Here is a 15279-nt window from a genome sequence, read left to right as displayed (position 1 = left end):
ACTGTCTGTGGCCTCGCAACCCTTAAGGTCGACCCGCCTTCCCTGTTTGCGAACCTCACCCCGGATTGCAAACCCGTCGCCACCAGGAGCAGACGCTACAGTGCCCAGGACCGGATTTTTATTAGGTCAGAGGTCCAAAGGCTACTGAGGGAAGGGGTCATTGAAGCCAGTAACAGCCCCTGGAGAGCTCAAGTAGTGGTGATAAAGACCGGGGAGAAGCATAGGATGGTCATCGACTACAGTCAGACCATCCACAGATTTACGCAGCGGGACGCGTACCCTCTCCCCCGCATATCCGACCTGGTAAACAGGATTGCGCATTATAAGGTCTTCTCCACGGTGGATCTCAGGTCCACCTACCACCAGCTCCCCATCCGCACTAGTGACCGCAAATACACTGCCTTCGAGGCAGACGTGCGGCTCTATCAGTTCTTAAGGGTTCCCTTTGGTGTCACCAGGCCATAGTAGAAGCTGTGCGACATTGGCGGCATTACCTGGCCGGCAGGAGATTCACTCTCCTCACTGACCAACGGTCGGTTGCTTTCATGTTCGATAATGCACAGCGGGGCAAGATAAAAAACGACAAGATCTTGCGGTGGAGGATCGAACTCTCCACCTACAACTACGAGATCTTGTATCGTCCCAGGAAGCAAAACAAGCCTCCTGACACCCTGTCCCGCGGCACATGTGCCACCGCACAAGTGGACCGCCTCCGAGCCCTCCATGAGGACCTCTGCCACCCGGGGGTCACTCGCTTTTTCCATTTCGCCAAGACCCGCAACCTGCCCTACTCCATTGAGGAGGTTAGGACTGCCACCAGGGACTGCCAAATCTGCGCGGAGTGCAAACCGCACTTCTACCGGCCAGAGAGAGCGCACCTGATAAAGGCTTCCTGTCCCTTTGAACGCCTCAGCATGGACTTCAAAGCCCCCCTCCCCTCCACCGACCGAAACACGTACTTCCTGAACGTGATTGACGAGTACTCCCGGTTCCCATTCGCCATCCCCTGCCCCGACATGACCGCCACCACCGTCATCAAGGCCCTCCATAGCATCTTTGCACTGTTCGGGTTCCCCGCTTACATACACAGTGATAGGGGGTCCTCCTTTATGAGCGATGAACTGCGTCAATTCCTGCTCAGCAAGGGCATCGCCTCGAGCAGGACGACCAGTTACAACCCCCGGGGTAACGGACAGGTAGAGAGGGAGAACGGAACGGTCTGGAAGACCGTCCTACTGGCCCTACGGTCCAGGAACCTCCCAGTCTCCCGCTGGCAAGAAGTCCTCCCGGATGCCCTCCACTCCATCCGGTCACTGCTCTGTACGACCAGTTACAACCCCCGGGGTAACGGACAGGTAGAGAGGGAGAACAGAACGGTCTGGAAGACCGTCCTACTGGCCCTACAGTCCAGGAACCTCCCAGTCTCCCGCTGGCAAGAAGTCCTCCCGGATGCCCTCCACTCCATCCGGTCACTGCTCTGTACGACCACCAATCAGACACCTCACGAACGTCTCCTTGTCTTCCCTAGGAAGTCCTCCTCTGGGACCTCGCTCACGGCCTGGCTGGCAGCTCCCGGACCCATCCTGCTCCGAAAACACGTGCGGGCACACAAGTCGGACCTGTTGGTCGAGAGGGTCCATCTGTTCCATGCTAACCCCCAGTACACCTACGTGGCGTACCCCGACGGCCGACAAGATATGGTCTCCCTATGGGACCGGAACTCCACGCAAATTCCAGCCACCAGTCCCACCCTCCCCTCCACCGCAGCACCTTACAGGAGGATCGGTCCTTCCGCCGCCCCCGTCTAGGCCCCCCCACCCACCGACACCCCCCGCAGGCGCTCCCTTCCCAGGTCAGCCGTTTTCCCCACCAGCACCATCTAGGGGTGACGAAGCTGCCATGGAGATCGAAGCCACACTCCCAGAGTCACAGACCACCGAGCCTCCACCGGAGTCGTCACTGAGGCTCCGACGATCTTAGAGGACGACCAGGGCCCCCGATCGACTGATTGCTTCATTTTAACTGCAATCTGTAAATATAAACCATCAAATGTACATAGCTACCAGACTTGTAAATAGTTACTAAACACTGTACGGAGGTATTACGGTACCTCCATAACTAATTATACCATGTTGTTATGTTTTGTAGTTTCTGGCCACCACCCCCGCCGAACTCTTTTTTTAACAGGGTGAAATGTGGTATTATAGGTGTTACCTGATAGGCTAAAGCACCATTGGTGGAAACTGTATGCTTTCTATTGGCTAGACTGTATAATAGCTCCGCCCTGATAGGCGGGGTATAAGAACTCGTGCCGTCCCAGAAGCCCTCATTCTGTACGTGAGCTGCTGGGGGAAACATCCAGCTTATTAAAGCCTTCAGTTGGACAACAACGTCGCTTTAGTGGTCATTGATCGTGCATCACTAGTCAGATTGATTGTCTTTAGCGAATACATAAGAACATAAGAACTAGGAGCAGGAGTAGGCCATCTGGCCCCTCGAGCCTGCTCCGCCATTCAATGAGATCATGGCTGATCTTTTGTGGACTCAGCTCCACTTTCCGGCCCGAACACCATAACCCTTAATCCCTTTATTCTTCAAAAAACTATCTATCTTTATCTTAAAAACATTGAATGAAGGAGCCTCGACTGCTTCACTGGGCAAGGAATTCCATAGATTCACAACCCTTTGGGTGAAGAAGTTCCTCCTAAACTCTGTCCTAAATCTACTTCCCCTTATTTTGAGGCTATGCACCCTAGTTCTGCTTTCACCCGCCAGTGGAAACAACCTGCCCGCATCTATCCTATCTATTCCCTTCATAATCTTATATGTTTCTATAAGATCCCCCCTCATCCTTCTAAATTCCAACGAGTACAGTCCCAGTCTACTCAACCTCTCCTCGTAAACCAACCCCTTCAACTCTGGGATTAACCTAGTGAATCTCCTCTGCACACCCTCCAGTGCCAGTACGTCCTTTCTCAAGTAAGGATACCAAAACTGAACACAATACTCCAGGTGTGGCCTCACTAACACCTTATACAATTGCAGCATAACCTCCCTAGTCTTAAACTCCATCCCTCTAGCAATGAAGGACAAAATTCCATTTGCCTTCTTAATCACCTGTTGCACCTGAAAACCAACTCTCTGCGACTCATGCACTAGCACACCCAGATCTCTCTGCACAGCAGCATGTTTTAATTTTTTATCATTTAAATAATAATCCCTTTTGCCGTTATTCTTACCAAAATGGATAACCTCACATTTGTCAACATTGTATTCCATCTGCCAGACCCTAGCCCATTCACTTAGCCTGTCCAAATCCCTCTGCAGACTTCCAGTATCCTCTGCACTTTTTGCTTTACCACTTATCTTAGTATCGTCTGCAAACTTGGACACATTGCCCTTGGTCCCCAACTCCAAATCATCTATGTAAATTGTGAACAGTTGTGGGCCCAACACTGATCCCTGAGGGACATCACTAGCTACTGATTGCCAACCAGAGAAACACCCATTAATCCCCACTCTTTGCTTTCTATTAATTAACCAATCCTCTATCCATGCTCCTACTTTCCCCTTAATGCCATGCATCTTTATCTTATGCAACAACCTTTTGTGTGGCACCTTGTCAAAGGCTTTCTGGAAATCCAGATATACCACATCCATTGGCTCCCCGTTATCTACCGCACTGTTAATGTCCTCAAAAAATTCCACTAAATTAGTTAGGCACAACCTGCCCTTTATGAACCCATGCTGCGTCTGTCCAATGGGACAATTTCCATCCAGATGCCTCGCTATTTCTTCCTTGATGATAGATTCCAGCATCTTCCCTACTACCGAAGTTAAGCTCACTGGCCTATAATTACCCACTTTCTGCCTACCACCTTTTTTAAACAGTGGTGTCACGTTTGCTAATTTCCAATCCGCCGGGACCACCCCAGAGTCTAGTGAATTTTGGTAAATTATCACTAGTGCATTTGCAATTTCCCTAGCCATCTCTTTTAGCACTCTGGGATGCATTCCATCAGGGCCAGGAGACTTGTCTACCTTTAGCCCCATTAGCTTGCCCATCACTACCTCCTTGGTGATATCAATCCTCTCAAGGTCCTCACCTGTCACAGCCTCATTTCCATCAGTCACTGGCATGTTATTTGTGTCTTCCACTGTGAAGACCGACCCAAAAAACCTGTTCAGTTCCTCAGCCATTTCCTCATCTCCCATTATTAAATCTCCCTTCTCATCCTCTAAAGGACCAATATTTACCTTAGCCACTCTTTTTTGTTTTATGTATTTGTAGAAACTTTTACTATCTGTTTTTATATTCTGAGCAAGTTTACTCTCATAATCTATCTTACTCTTCTTTATAGCTTTTTTAGTAGCTTTCTGTTGCCCCATAAAGATTTCCCAGTCCTCTAGTCTCCCACTGATCTTTGCTACTTTGTATGTTTTTTCCTTCTATTTGATACTCTCCCTTATTTCCTTAGATATCCACGGTCGATTTTCCCTCTTTTTACCGTCCTTCCTTTTTGTTGGTATAAACCTTTGCTGGGCACTGTGAAAAATCACTTGGAAGGTTCTCCACTGTTCCTCAAATGTTTCACCATAAAGTCTTTGCTCCCAGTCTACCTTAGCTAGTTCTTCTCTCATCCCATTGTAATCTCCTTTGTTTAAGCACAAAACACTAGTGCTTGATTTGACCTTCTCACCCTCCATCTGTATTTTAAATTCCACCATATTGTGATTGCTCCTTCTGAGAGGATCCCTAACTATGAGATCCTGAATCAATCCTGTCTCATTACACAGGAATACAGTGGTTGAGTTTAAAATACAAATCATGGTAATTGTTCAAATCATAATACACAGTATAGGGATGTTTCCATCCCTACAAGTGATTCTTAAGAAGATTATTATCTCAAAGTTTCACCTTCTTTACACCTGTGATGGGCTTTATCTAATTTATAATTCACTCAATTCGGCCAAAATGTCTGTTCATCTATTTAAGAGAGATATGTATTTAAATATATTGGTGTGAATTTCCCATACCATCGCTTGCCAATTTCCCAAATTATCGACACCTGCATCTCAACATAGACTGGCTGTGACAATAGAAACGGAACTGCCAAAAATGGGTAGCCGCCATGTTTTAACCAAACATTAGGGTCTTTTAACTAGTTGAGTCACTGACCTTGCAGGCCTCAAGCAACTTGTGAAATGTGAAAATACAGTCTTATCTGATTAATTCCCAGCCATACTTGCACTGAATTAATGATTGATATGATTTCAGTCAATTATTCTTAATGAGTTCTCAATTAAACCTTTTACCTATATCATCACTAGCTAACAAAAAAAGCCAATTTCTATCATGCCCTCAACTCCAAGTTCGCAGCGAACGTCCACTCAGACACAGAGGATGAAGAATTCAAAATGTTTTTATTGAAAGGGTTCATAGTCTGATTCATGTGTTAAAATAGTTTCTAAGTTGTCAAGGGAGTCACATCCCTATTACAAGTTTTTTTATCATTGTTAGCGAACCGGGTAAGATTTGCTAAAAAAAAATGAGTTGCATGATTTTTCTTTTTCATTGATAAATGCACTTTAAAGAGATTTGAATCAAACACGTTTTTCTGGTCTGGCCTTATACACCTTTTTGACATATAGAACATACAGTGCAGAAGGAGGCCATTTGGCCCATCGAGTCTGTTCCGACCCACTTAAGCCCTCGCTTCTACCCTATCCCCGTAACCCAATAACCCCTCCGAACCTTTTTGGTTAATGAGGGCAATTTATCATGACCAATCCACCTAACCTGCACATCTTTGGACTGTGGGAGGAAACCGGAGCACCCGGAGGAAACCCACGCAGACACGGGAGAGCTTGCAGACTCCGCACAGACAGTGACCCAGCAGGGAATCGAACGTGGGACCCTGGCGCTGTGAAACCACAGTGCTATCCACTTGGGCTACCGTGCTGCCCATATGTATGAATGGAGTTCTGAAGAATTGAATCAATTCGACTTGTACACCCTATTGCAGCATGCGGTAATTACCTGCAGTCATAGCCCTGCCCAAAAGCTGTCAGGAGCAGTGGACACTGTTTGGACTGCAGTAGGCCCAGCACCAGCCACAAAGGAGGTAGCCCATAGTGAAGCTAAGGGGTTGGTGTTCACTAGAGCCTTTCTGATTAGTTGAAATTTCTCAGGTCTCCTGGCTGCTCTCTTTCATCCATTCTGTCACTTGAGTAGAAAAGGTTTTGTTTTAGTATGTATGTTATCCAAGTGTGTGGTACATTGGTAAGTTGTCAAGGTGCCATTATAGTGAAGGAATTGTATTTTGTAGTCTGGCATTATCAGTGATGGGTTCACCATGTAGAGGCTTGGTGGCCTTACTGTTCTTGTATGATTTGCAGGAGTGGCATGTGTTGAGATTACGCAGCAGTTGCAGAGCTATGCTGTGATCTGCAGCATGTTTATTTGGTTAAGTGCAGACACTTGGAGGGGGAAATGGTGAAAGGTTGTTACAACACAGTCCTCAGAGCTGGGTCATCACAACAGCAGATGAGGACAGCAATGATTCTACAATAGATTGGGAGTACACTAATGAACTTTCGTAATAGTTATTCTCACAGGGCAACAATATATCAGTCCTCAATTACATCATCAATGGCAGGAGGCTCACTAGGTTGATTCCAGAGATGAGGGGTTTGTCATATAAAGAGAGATTGAACAGTTTAGACCTGTACTCTCTAGATATTAGAAGAATGAGGGGAGTTCAAATTGAGGTATACAAGATAATAAAAGGTATGGATTAAGTAGACAGGGAGCGGATGCTTCCTCTTGTGGGGCATTCTAGAATGAGAGGTCATAGTCTTAGGATAAGAGTTAGCAAATTTTAAATGGAGTTGAGGAGAAACTACTTCTCCCAAAGGGTTGTGAATCTGTAGAATCCGCTACCCCAGAGTACGTTGGACGCTGGGACAATGAGTAAAGTTAAGGAGGAGTTAGACAGATTTTTAATTGGTAATGGGTTGAAGAGTTATGGAGAACGGACAGGACGGTGGAGTTAAGGTCAGGATGAGATCAGCCATGATCGAATGGTGAAGCAGACTCAATGGGCCAAATGGCCTAATTCTGCTCCTATATTTTATGAACTTATAGTATATGCTCACAGGTCAAAGTTCAGTCACAGGTTGAAATGTTGACTGTCGACTTCAGGTGGTGGCTATGAGGGAGTAAGTCACACGTTTGGTAGCTCCCGCTCTGGCCGGAAGTTTGGACCTTTATCCCTGACTTTTTTGTGGTTTTGAGTTTTGGCTTTGAAGGCGCAGACGATTAGGCTCTGGATCCACACAGTGGTGCATGGAACGGAGAACCTCAAGGGACCGAAAAGGAAGAAATAAAAGGATAAGCAAGGGCTGGGTGGAGGTGGCAGCTGAAGACAACATGGCTGATGTTCGGACCCCTGCTGCAACGGCCCAGCCATCGACAGAGGAGCTGATGCAGGTCATCCAGGTGGGCTTTGCCAGACAGAAACGGGACTGTCTTGACCCGATGAAGGAGTCGATCGATCGGCTGGAGCGCAGGCTGGATGCCCAGGATCGGACAATTCAGAGGTAGGAGAAAGCGCTGGCGGACCAGGAGGAGAACCAAACGGTGGTCGAACTAGAGGTGGGGATGTTGAAGGATCAGCAAAAGAGGCTACTGGAGAAGGTGTTGATCTGGAGAACAGAGCTCGCCGGCAGAACTTAAGAATTGTTGGTCTCCCTGAAGGGGCTGACGGGGCTGATGCTGGCGCGTTTGTGGCGAGTATGTTCCAGAAGCTTCTGGGGGAGGGGGCTTTCCCCCGACCGTTGGAGGTGGACAGGGCATACAGGGCAATGGCGAGGAAGCCACGGCCGGCGGACCCCCCAAGGGTGATGGTGGTCCGGTTCCACAGATTTTTGGATAAGGAGTGTGTTCTCCAGTGGGCTAAGCGTACTAGGAGCTGCAAATGGGACAATAGCATATTGCGTGTCTATCAGGACCTGAGTGTGGAGGTGGCCAGAAGGAGGGCTGGCTTCAAGCAAGTGAAGGAGATCCTGTTTAAGAAGAAGGTGAAATTTGGGCTGCTTTACCTGGCGCGCCTGTGGGTTACGCACGAGGACCAGGACCAGTATTTCCAGTCGCCCGAAGACGCGATGGACTTTGCCAAGAAGAAAGGGCTGGTGCTGAACTGAGAACTTTTTGTTTTAAGTTGTAACTTTTCCGAGTGATGTTTATACGTTTTGATTGTCGTTTTTCTTCTGCTTTTAAGTTTGGGTGAAGATGGGGAAGTAAAAGTTATTCGGTTTCAATGGGTTTTCGGTGTTTTGGTGGGGATGGCTGGTGGGGACTTTATACTTTTATATTACTTTGATTTGCACTATTGGGGGGGGGGGGTTTGTGGGTTTTTTGTTTTGGGTTGTCTCCTATGGTAATTGGGTGATTGTTCGGACTCGGTTTGAGGAGGGAAGTGGTTTCGATGGGCGGGGGGGAGGGGAGTAGGGAACAATAGGTGGGAGACTTCTTGGCGCCGGAGGCGAGGGTCACCAGGCTAGCTGGGTGAGCTAGTCTACGGAAGTACAGTGGGGGGTGTGCATATGATTAATATATGGCAGGGATTAGGTTACAAAGTGGTGTTGCTGGGGGGGGGGGGGGGCGGTGGGGGGAGGGGGGGGAGAGTTACTCTGCTGACGAGGGAGGGTCTTAGGTTTTGGGACAGAGAGGAGGTCGGGGGTGGGGCTGCCAAGAGACGGGCCGATGGAGGCACGGCGCATGGGCTGGGGGCAGGCCCAGGAAAGGGGATGGCTGATCAACTGAGGGGTGGCGTGGTGCCCCCCAACCAGGCTTATCACCTGGAATGTTAGAGGGCTGGTCAAGAGGGCACTTGTGTTCACGCATCTGAGGGCTCTGAAGGTGGACGTGGTGATGTTGCAGGAGACACACCTGAAAGTGGCGGATCAAGTCAGGCTAAGGAAGGGTTGGGTCAGTCAGGTCTTTCATTCGAGGCTGGACACCAAGACTCGAGGGGTGGCGATTTTAATCAATAAGTGGCAATTCCAGGTGGGCTGTATAGTCTCGGACGGGGGGGCCGTTATGTCATGGTGAGCGGCAAGCTGGAGGGGAGTACGGTAGTCTTGGTTAACGTGTACGTGCCAAACTGGGATGATGTAGAATTCATAAAGAGGGTACTGGGGAAGATACCTGACCTGGACCCACACAAGCTGGTTATGGGAGGGGATTTTAATACGGTCATCGACCCGGCCTGGACCGGTCGTGTTCGAAAAGGGGGAGGGTGCGAGCAATGGCAAAGGATCTGATAGGGTTCATGGAGCAGATGGGGGGGTCGACCCATGGAGGTTTAGGCAGCCGACGGGGAGGGAGTTTTCTTTTTATTCGCATGTGCAGAAGGTTTACTCCCGGATTGACTTTTTCATTCTGAGCAGGGATTTGCTGGCGGGGGTGGTGGACACTGGGTACTCGGCCATCACTATTTTGGATCATGCCCCACATGGGTGGATCTGCAGGTTAGTAAGGAGAACTTCCAGCGCCCGCAATGGAGATTGGACGTGGGCGTGTTGGCGGACGAGGCGGTGTGCGAGAGGGTGAGGAAGTGCAGCAGAACTACCTGCAGGTCAATGACACGGGGGAAGTCTCAGCAGCGGTGGTCTGGGAGGCACTGAAAGCAGTGGTGAGAGGGGAGCTGATTTCGATGCGGGCTCAGGACAGGACGGATAGGGCAGAGACGGGCCGACTGGTTGAGGAGATCCTACAGATGGATAGGAGGTATGCGGCAACCCCGGGGGTGGAGCTGTTAAGGGAACGTCGGAAGTTGCAGGCTGAGTTCGGGGTGTTGTCCACAGGCAAGGCAGTGGAGCAGCTTAGAAAGGCGAGGGGGGCGTTTTATGAACATGGGGAGAAGGCCAGCAGAATGCTGACACAGCAGCTTAGGAAGAGGGAGGCGGCCAGGGAAAGAGAAAAGGTGATCGATGGGGATGGGAATTTGGTAGGGGACTCGGCTGGGCTAAACAGGGCGTTCAGGGACTTTTACAGCAGACTCTATCGCTCGGAGCCCCACACGAGCGAAAGTAACAGGGTAGTTATTATGGGAGACTTTAACTTTCCAAATATTGACTGGAAGAGATATAGTTTGAGTACATTAGATGGGTCGTTTTTTGTACAATGTGTGCAGGAGGGTTTCCTGACACAATATGTTGACAGGCCAACAAGAGGCGAGGCCACATTGGATTTGGTTTTGGGTAATGAACCAGGCCAGGTGTTAGATTTGGAGGTAGGTGAGCACTTTGGAGACAGTGACCACAATTCGGTGACGTTTACGTTAGTGATGGAAAGGGATAAGTATACCCCACAGGGCAAGAGTTATAGCTGGGGGAAGGGCAATTATGATGCCATTAGACATGACTTGGGGGGGGGGTATGTTGGAGAAGTAGGCTGCAAGTGTTGGGCACACTGGATATGTGGAGCTTGTTCAAGGAACAGCTACTGTGTGTTCTTGATAAGTGCGTACCGGTCAGGCAGGGAGGAAGGTGTCGAGCGAGGGAACCGTGGTTTACCAAAGAAGTGGAATCTCTTGTTAAGAGGAAGAAGGAGCCCTATGTGAAGATGAGGTGTGAAGTTTCAGTTGGGGCGCTTGATAGTTACAAGGTAGCGAGGAAGGATCTAAAGAGAGAGCTAAGACGAGCAAGGAGGGGACATGAGCAGTATTTGGCAGGTAGGATCAAGGAAAACCCAAAAGCTTTCTATAGGTATGTCAGGAATAAAAGAATGACTAGGGTAAGAGTAGGGCCAGTCAAGGACAGGGATGGAAATTTGTGTGTGGAGTCTAAAGAGATAGGCGGGATACTAAATGAATATTTTTCGTCAGTATTCACTCAGGAAAAAGAGAATGTTGTGGAGGAGAATGCTGAGACCCAGGCTATTAGAATAGATGGCATTGAGGTACGTAGGGAAGAGGTGTTGGCAATTCTGGACAGGCTGAAAATAGATAAGTCCCCGGGGCCTGATGGGATTTATCCTAGGATTCTCTGGGAAGCCAGGGAAGAGATTGCTGAGCCTTTGGCTTTGATTTTTATGTCATCATTGGCTACAGGAATAGAGCCAGAGGACTGGAGGATAGCAAATGTGGTTCCTTTGTTCAAGAAGGGGAGTAGAGACAACCCCGGCAACTATAGACCGGTGAGCCTCACATCTGTTGTGGGTAAAGTCTTGGAGGGGATTATAAGAGACAAGATTTATAATCATCTAGATAGGAATAATATGATTAGGGGTAGTCAGCATGGCTTTGTGAAGGGTAGGTCATGCCTCACAAACCTTATCGAGTTCTTTGAGAAGGTGACTGAACAGGTAGACGAGGGTAGAGCAGTTGATGTGGTGTATATGGATTTCAGTAAAGCGTTTGATAAGGTTCCCCACGGTAGGCTATTGCAGAAAATACGGAGGCTGGGGATTGAGGGTGATTTAGAGATGTGGGTCAGAAATTGGCTAGCTGAAAGAAGACAGAGGGTGGTGGTTGATGGGAAATGTTCAGAATGGAGTTCAGTTACAAGTGGCGTACCACAAGGATCTGTTCTGGGGCCGTTGCTGTTTGTCATTTTTATAAATGACCTAGAGGAGGGCGCAGAAGGGTGGGTGAGTAAATTTGCAGACGACACTAAAGTCGGTGGTGTTGTCGACAGTGCGGAAGGATGTTGCAGGTTACAGAGGGACATAGATAAGCTGCAGAGCTGGGCTGAGAGGTGGCAAATGGAATTTAATGTAGAGAAGTGTGAGGTGATTCACTTTGGAAGGAATAACAGGAATGCGGAATATTTGGCTAATGGTAAAGTTCTTGGAAGTGTGGATGAGCAGAGGGATCTCGGTGTCCATGTACATAGATCCCTGAAAGTTGCCACCCAGGTTGATTGGGTTGTGAAGAAGGCCTATGGAGTGTTGGCCTTTATTGGTAGAGGGATTGAGTTCCGGAGTCATGAGGTCATGTTGCAGCTGTACAAAACTCTGGTATGACGTGGAAGCTTTGGAGCGGGTGCAGAGGAGATTTACCAGGATGTTGCCTGGTACGGAGGGAAAAACCTATCAGGAAAGGCTGATGAGCCTTCTCCCACGGATGGTTCGCTGGTCCTCCCGCACATTTTACACACCTGTCTTCCACCCCAAAGAAGCTACTCATCCGGGCCACTGTCATATGGACCCGGTGTACCACCTAGAATTGGATCAAGCTGAGCCTTGCGCATGTAGCGGTCGCGTTGACTTATATCTATTACCCCTCAGTTTAAGGCTATGTCCCCTCGTGCTTGTCATTTCCATCCGCGGGAGAAGGCTCTCACTGTCCACCCTATCTAACCCCCTGATCATTTTGTATGCCTCTATTGCGTCTCCTCTTAACCTTCTTCTCTCTAACGAAAACAACCTCAAGTCCATCAGCCTTTCCTCATACGTTTTTCCCTCCATACCAGGCAACATCCTGGTAAATCTCCTCTGCACCCGCTCCAAAGCTTCCACGTCCTTCCTATAATGAGGTGACCAGAACTGTATGCAATACTCCAAATGCGGCCGTACCAGAGTTTTGTACAGCTGCAACATGACCTCATGACTCCAGAACTCAATCCCTCTACCAATAAAGGCCAACACTCCATCGGCCTTCTTCACAACCCAATCAACCTGGGTGGCAACTTTCAGGGATCTATGTACATGGACACCGAGATCCCTCTGCTCATCCGCACTTCCAAGAACTTTACCATTAGCCAAATATTCCGCATTCCTGTTATTCCTTCCAAAGTGAATCACCTCACACTTCTCTACATTAAACTCCATTTGCCACCTCTCAGCCCAGCTCTGCAGCTTATCTATGTCCCTCTGTAACCTGCAACATCCTTCCGCACTGTCGACAACACCACCGACTTTAGTGTCGTCTGCAAATTTACTCACCCACCCTTCTGCGCCCTCCTCTAGGTCATTTATAAAAATGACAAACAGCAACGGCCCCAGAACAGATCCTTGTGGTACGCCACTTGTAACTGAACTCCATTCTGAACATTTCCCATCAACCACCACCCTCTGTCTTCTTTCAGCTAGCCAATTTCTGACCCACATCTCTAAATCACCCTCAATCCCCAGCCTCCGTATTTTCTGCAATAGCCTACCGTGGGGAACCTTATCAAACGCTTAACTGAAATCCACATACACCACATCAACTGCTCTACCCTCGTCTACCTGTTCAGTCACCTTCTCAAAGAACTCGATAAGGTTTGTGAGGCATGACCTACCCTTCATAAGGCCATGCTGACTATCCCTAATCATATTATTACTATCTAGATGATTATAAATCTTGTCTCTTATAATCCCCTCCAAGACTTTACCCACAACAGACTTGAGGCTCACCGGTCTATAGTTGCCGGGGTTGTCTCTACTCCCCTTCTTGAACAAAGGAACCACATTTGCTATCCTCTAGTCCTCTGGCACTATTCCTGTAGCCAATGATGACATAAAAATCAAAGCCAATGGTCCAGCAATCTCTTCCTTGGCCTCCCAGAGAATCCTAGGATAAATCCCATCAGGTCCCGGGGACTTATCTATTTTCAGCCTGTCCAGAATTGCCAACACCTCTTCCCTACGTACCTCAATGCCATCTATTCTAATAGCCTGGGTCTCAGCATTCTCCTCCACAACATTATCTTTTTCCTGGGTGAATACTGACGAAAAATATTCATTTAGTATCTCGCCTATCTCTTCAGACTCCACACACAACTTCCCATCCCTGTCCTTGACTGGCCCTACTCTTACCCTAGTCATTCTTGTATTCCTGACATACCTGTAGAAAGCTTTTGGGTTTTCCTTGATCCTACCTGCCAAATACTTCTCATAACCAATAAAATAACCAATCTTAACTCTACTGAACTTTTCCATCTAAGTAGCACTCACCTGTCCCACAAATATGTTGCCTGCTGCTACCAATGACTCTGTAGGAGTTGTATTCATGGACATTTGCATTATCCAGCCAATCTGAACAATGGAAAAGAGTTTGAAGTATCTCAAGAAATATTATTACAAAGAAAACTAAATTCTGTAACATTTAAATATTATACTTTTTTGTAAATTAGTATTTTTTCAAAACTGGAGAGATTTTAGTGGTAAAGTTTAAAATTGACCTTTTTTAGGAATGTTAAGGACCTTCCAATTGTTTTACCACTTGAAAGAATGTGATAGATATAAATGAGATAACATTATGCACAACGAAACAATATTCTCTTTGTGATAATTCAATTACACTCTACTTTTCATCAAAGGTGGATACCAATATGTGACAATTCACACTGTATTTCAATGTAATTAAGATAATTCATTAAAAGATAATTGAAACAAACAATCTGATAGAAAAACAACATGACCGGGCTGTCTCCAATAACCCTGAAAAACATATGGGGCGGGATTCTGTGTCGGCTGACGGCGAAATCGCGAAACGTGATTGGGCACATAATAGGTTCCAATGCTAAAATCGCTGCGGGGACCAGTTTGAGGCCAAATCGAAATTCTCCGACACCTCGATAGCGGCGTCAATGCGGTTCGGAACGTACGTACAGTAAACACTGCTTGCATGTCATTAAAGGGCCTGACCCAGTATTCTCCTGGGCCCCCATGATTCTCTGCCTCCGATGGGCTGAGTTCACAACAGCACGGTTCACTTCTGCTTTTAAACATCGTAAAACCGTTGTCGAGGCTGATGAGGGAGAGATAAAGAAAGTAGGATCAGGCCGAGTACACGGGGTGACCCCCCATGGGACTGGGGAGGTGTCCAGTCATGGACCGTCATTGCCGCAGCCTGCAAGGCAGCCATCTTGCTGTGCACCCCAGTGACCACCCACCTTGGCCCTGGTTCTGCAAGGTGACACCAGTCGTATGGCTGCCCACACCCCATCCTCTGCCATACAATCCCCGACCCGGCCACCACCTGTCGGCGGCCCACCCAGGGCAACATCCACAGTAACCCCTTTGGGGACGCCGGGAGGGGGCTGAGGAACATTTCACTGGAAAGGGCAGCGCCAGCCGACAGTACCCCTGGCATCACAAACTGCGCCAGGGCCAGAGACCCCGACGGTGCCGGCCACTGACGGGGCTACTAGAGTAGAGGTAGGGAGGGGGAGGGGGGGATACATGCAGGGGCAGAGCCCGCAGTGCCTACTGGTGCCGCATGAGGCCTTCTGTGTACTGGCAACCCGTGTCATTCGAGGACCTGAGCAGGGAGACAGTGCAACATA

General features: G+C 48.4%; 1 protein-coding gene across 1 annotated transcript in view; it reads right to left on the bottom strand.

Moving 5' to 3' along the window:
- LOC140430128 (solute carrier family 28 member 3-like) overlaps positions 1-15279 on the bottom strand; it is a 516849-nt gene that overhangs the window by 178720 nt on the left and 322850 nt on the right. Inside the window, exon 10 of the mRNA XM_072517641.1 lies at positions 13946-14026. Within this exon, the coding sequence (XP_072373742.1) occupies positions 13946-14026 (81 nt within the window). The remainder of the gene's footprint in view (positions 1-13945; positions 14027-15279) is intronic.

This window comes from Scyliorhinus torazame, chromosome 9, assembly GCF_047496885.1.
Source record: "Scyliorhinus torazame isolate Kashiwa2021f chromosome 9, sScyTor2.1, whole genome shotgun sequence".
Taxonomy (NCBI): domain Eukaryota; kingdom Metazoa; phylum Chordata; class Chondrichthyes; order Carcharhiniformes; family Scyliorhinidae; genus Scyliorhinus; species Scyliorhinus torazame.
This window is presented reverse-complemented; position numbering and strand designations above follow the sequence as displayed.